Here is a 4851-nt window from a genome sequence, read left to right as displayed (position 1 = left end):
TCAGTTCACCGTGGGCACCTGGCTGTGGTGCAGGCTGAACTCCTTGGCTTTGAGACGGAGACTGGCGATGCTGTTGGCCATGTTGACTCCCGGGGTCGCGGGGCCCGAGCCTCCAGGGCTGTAGGGCGGCACCGTGCTGGGGATGACAGGGGACACTAGGGCACATTAGTGTGGCTGGCATGTTGTTCTGAGCCAACCCCAGCCTCCTGCCTCCCCTCCTCAGCTTGCTCTCCTGGGAAACCTGTACCTGGCGGGGGGTGGGCTAGAGCTGCAGGGTTTGGACAGGGGTCAGAAGCACCCAGGGTTAGGGCTGGGAACGACAGAGCCTCCCCTGTTTATTTGGGGCTTTTCTTCTCTGGACCATGAGCTTCTGGGGAGTAGGACCCTGCTTGCCCTGCACTCGCACTAGGGACTAACACACATCTGCCTTTCAGGCTGTCTCTTGGTCCTTCTGCTTCCAGATAAGGCAGGGCAGGGAGGGAAGTTGGAAGAGCTATGAGGCTAATATGGGTATCTCCAAGGGCTCAGAATCTATAAGCTGACCTTCGGGTTCCCTGCCTCCCACAAGACCACAACTTCAGTAGTGCCATTCACACAGACTGACCAGCACTGGGTTACTAACCAAAAAGGTCAGTGGTTTGACCCTACAAACCTCTACATGGGATAAAAACGAAGCAGTCAGTTTCCATAAGAATTTAAAAGTCTTGGAAATGCTACGGAGCAGTTCTACTCTGTCTTAGAGAGTCACTATGAGTTGGAATCAACATGATGGTGGCAGGTTTAAGGGTGAATGGCGCCCTCTGGAGGTGTGGTGTATGGCAGCTGCAGCCTGACTCCCTGAGTACTCTCTTCCTTTCTGCGCTTCTATCTTGGAGTCTTTTCCCAGCTTTGACCTCATCAGGAACTGCCCCAGAACTTGGCTCTGGGCCCCACACCTCGGCCAGGCTGAAAGGAAAGAGAGGCTATTCCCTCCAACCTTCTAGCCACAGTTTCTGGCCTGGAAGGGCTACACAGGGGCTGGGCTAGAAATCTTCCTGAAGGTTCTCAACTTCCTCAGGGTGACCGATTTCACTTTCCCTCCACAGGAAATGGTAAATCCCGTCTTCTCTCCCCTCCAAACATTTATGTACACATATGTGCACACACATACACACCTCACAGCACTCACATGCACACAGTTGTATGCACACACATCTATACACACACAAGCACACACTAAACACATGCAAGCACATTTGTACACACCCAGTGGACCCCAGGCTCCAGGGGCACCTAGACACAACTCTTCTCAGGTCCTCAAAGGAGTCTGGACCCCAAGTGCCCCATAAGGTTTACAACCTTAGGGATTTCCCTCTCACCTGTAGGGAGACGAGGCTGTCCAGGAGAGATAATCTGGACTCAGGGCAGTGGGCCGGGGAGCCACAGGCTGCTCGATGGAAGCCTCCTGGCTGTAGGACTTGAGGAGCGAAGCGGAACGGTTGGCTAGCATGGCTCTCTCATTTCGGCGGAATTTGGCGCGACGGTTTTGGAACCAGACCTGGAATCGGAGGTTGTGGTGAGTAGGGCACAGTGGGCTGAAGAGGGGACCACCCCACCCAAGAGTTTTAGAATTCTGGTGTGGTGCTGCTGGATAATGCACTGGACCACAAGGTTGGAGGTTCAAACTCACCAGCCATTCTTTGGAAACCCTATACAGGGTCACTATGAGTTGGAATAGACTAGATGGCACTTAACAACAAAGTCCTTTTGTTGTGCCAGTTCTGTCCCCATCCCCAGACTGGCAGCATCCCCTCTCTGAACCTCAGTTTCCCTATCTGTAAAATAGAGCGATAAATAGCTACTGGGTAAATTTGGGTGGGAGAACCAGCAAATGGATGAGTGAAAATTCTGCCCTTTGTGAGGCTGTAGGGAGAGACTGATGCTACACTCCTCATAAGGCTGGATCAGAGTAACACTCAACCTTTTAAGACAACGTTGATCCCAAACCCTTGTGTCAGGCACTGTTTTAAACACTTAACGAAAAAATTAGCTCCTTTAAATCTCATAAGAACTTTGTAAAATAGACACACACGATCCTTATTTTATGGAGCGGGTTGGGCAGAGAACCAAGACAGAGAGAGAGAGATTAAGTCACACAGCCAGTTAGGGGCAGGGAGGGGATCTGAACCCAGCCCATCCTGACCTAAGAAGCTCCTTCTTCCTATCACAGTAATTCCATAATCCCACGGGTGGTTCACGGATAAGCAGCTCCTATCTCTGCGGCGCCCTGGCCGTGCTCACCTGGACGCGCGCCTCGCTGAGGTTGACTCGCCGGGCGAGCTCCTCGCGCACGAAGGCATCGGGGTAGTGAGTGCGCTCGAACACGCGCTCCAGTGCCTGCAGTTGGCTGCTGTTGAACGTGGTACGATTTCGCCGCTGCTTCTTCTTCCGTTTGGCGGCGGCGCCGCGCCCCGGGCTGGGGCACTCACCTGTGGAAAGACCGGGAGCGTCAGCCGGGAGTGTTAGCGGGGAGGTGGATGACCGCGTGATGCCTGTAGCGCCCCCAGCGGTCGTGCAGCCTATGTAGTCGTGATTCGGCCACCAGGTCTGTAATTTACTTGTATCTTCTTTAGCAGATGGTCCAGGTCCAAGGGTCACTGTATCCCTTAATTCACTCCCTCATCCATTCATTCGCTAGCTCATTCATTCACTCATTCTTCAATACATATTTCCTGAGCACCTACAGTGTGGCATCACAGTGCTTGGCCTAAGGGAATACAAAGGTGAACAAAAGCAGTGTACCTCTGTTCCAGGGAGTCCACAGTCTGATCAAAGTAAAATGGTGTTCAGCCAAAAGTCCAGGGGGCAGACATTTGCAGTCATGGGGGACAAGTGCCCAGAGATGGCTCAGGAGATACCCGAGTGTCACCAAGACCTGACCCATGTATAATGTTGTTGTTTTAAGTGCCGTCGAGTCGGTTCTGACCCATAGTGACCCTGTAGAGGGTTTCTGAGGAGCAGCTGGTGGGTTTGAACTGCCAACCTTGTGGTTTGCAGTCCATTGCTGATCCTACAGCACCCATATATAATAGGCATGTATAATTAAGATAGTTAAGAACCACGCTTCTGAGGGCTACCTGTGCACGGGCTCTTTAGCATTCAAAGATCATCAGGTACTCACAGGAACCCTGAAGACTAGTGCTGTTATCATCACCACTATCCATTTACAGGGGACATGGGAGGGCTCAGAGAGGCCAAGGTGTCTGGTCCAACCTCAAGCAACTAGTCCATACTTGGTGGAGGTGGGATTTGAACCCATCAGTCTGGCACCAGAGTCCTAGTTCTGTTCACCAACCCAAAGCAAACCAAAATGAGAGCAGACTTCCAGAAGTCCCCACCCCCCTTATAAAAGGGTTTCTTTCAGTATTCTGAATATCTACTATGAGCCAGTCTGTGCTGGATGCTGGGGATGGATGTCTAGCAGACATGGCACAACCCACAATAAGACATTACGGTGCCATGGTGTAAGGGCCATGTCAGGTTAGGGGCCAGGATACATAAGGGGCTTAGCTCTGGAAAGCAATGAAGGAATGGTCTGGGAAGGCAGCTCAGGAAAGTTAGAGTTTGAGCTGGGTTTTGAAGGATGTATGAGAGTTCTAATCATATCAGAAGGAGGGAAGTAAGGCATCCAGGTGTGCAGAAGGGTGTAAGCAAAGCCTAAGAGAGAGCAGTGAGAACTACCAGAAGGTGAATCCCACAGTGTAGCTGATCAAGGATCCTGTGGTACAGATTTTGGCAACTTGGGTAACAGTGACTCAGTGTGATGCTGGAGATGGTATGGAGCTCAGAGACTTGTTGATAACTGTCACCTTCTAGTCTCTGTCCTGTCCCTTGAGGGTCCAGGTAAGGGATGCTCAGTTGCTGTTTGCCGTATTTAAATCTTATGCAGAACCACTGACCCTTCACCTCCAGGGGCCAATTCATTGTCCACACATTCAGATAGTTCTCCCTGACTACCTGAGTCCACATGGAACCCCTTTCTCTCTGAGGCACTTAGAACCAACACCCTTCAATTCAGGACTGCCTTGTGTCTCTGGTTTTCTCCTTGACAAAAACTTACACAGTAACATCACTGCTTGTTACATTAATACATTCAAATAACACAGAAGAGTATAAGCCAAGTGCCTCCCACCCTTAGTCTCAGATGGGACAGACTGTTCACAGCTTGCTGAGGTCCCCTTACACCCTTTACAGAAAACATTTAAAAAACAAGTATGCTATATGCGGTAGTCCTTCAACTTGCCTATTTTTATTTAATAATCTTTTGGACACCTTTCTATGTTAATACAGAGAAACCTAACCCTCTTTCTTGGCTGCCTGGATGTACAACTGAAAAAAACAAACAGTCCAATCCAATCCGGCAATCCAGTCCATCTAATTGATAGCTATTTGGATTGTTTTCCCACAATGTACTTTCCCTATTTCCACCTGGAGGAACTAATTTTTTTTTTTTTAAATAAATGTTTTATTGTGAATTGTGTGATAATTTACATGGGAGAACATTTGCTTTACATTCATTCTATCATACATCGTTTCATTGCCATAGTTACCATCCCGTCCCTGCATCATTACCCAACCAAAGGGTATACCCTGCAAGCTGTCCCCCACTCCCCCACCCCTGCACCCCCTGGTCCTCAGCACACAGCCCCTTTCCCTCTCTGGATCTCAAGTCCCCAGCCACTCCATCTCTTCACGTCATCTTCTCTGCCTCCATCTCAGGCCTCACTGCTTCTCTGGGTAGGGTCCCGCTCTCTGCTCTTCTCCATTGATGGTCCCAGGGCCCTCCGCTCCTAGACTGAAAGGTTAATCACT

The 4851-nt window shown here is 50.3% G+C and overlaps 1 protein-coding gene across 1 annotated transcript in view; it reads right to left on the bottom strand.

The window, feature by feature from the left end:
* The window catches only part of PRRX2 (paired related homeobox 2), a 60494-nt gene continuing 55643 nt past the window's right edge, over positions 1 to 4851 (bottom strand). The window contains exons 2-4 of the mRNA XM_006834863.1: positions 2281 to 2468; positions 1359 to 1537; positions 1 to 136 (exon numbers count right to left, since the gene is read on the bottom strand). Coding sequence (XP_006834926.1) covers positions 1 to 136; positions 1359 to 1537; positions 2281 to 2468 — 503 coding nt within the window. The remainder of the gene's footprint in view (positions 137 to 1358; positions 1538 to 2280; positions 2469 to 4851) is intronic.

The sequence above is a fragment of the Chrysochloris asiatica genome, unplaced genomic scaffold (assembly GCF_000296735.1).
Source record: "Chrysochloris asiatica unplaced genomic scaffold, ChrAsi1.0 scaffold00014, whole genome shotgun sequence".
Lineage (NCBI taxonomy): Eukaryota > Metazoa > Chordata > Mammalia > Afrosoricida > Chrysochloridae > Chrysochloris > Chrysochloris asiatica.
The sequence above is the reverse complement of the archived record's forward strand: the minus strand, read 5'-3'. Positions and strand labels throughout refer to the sequence as shown.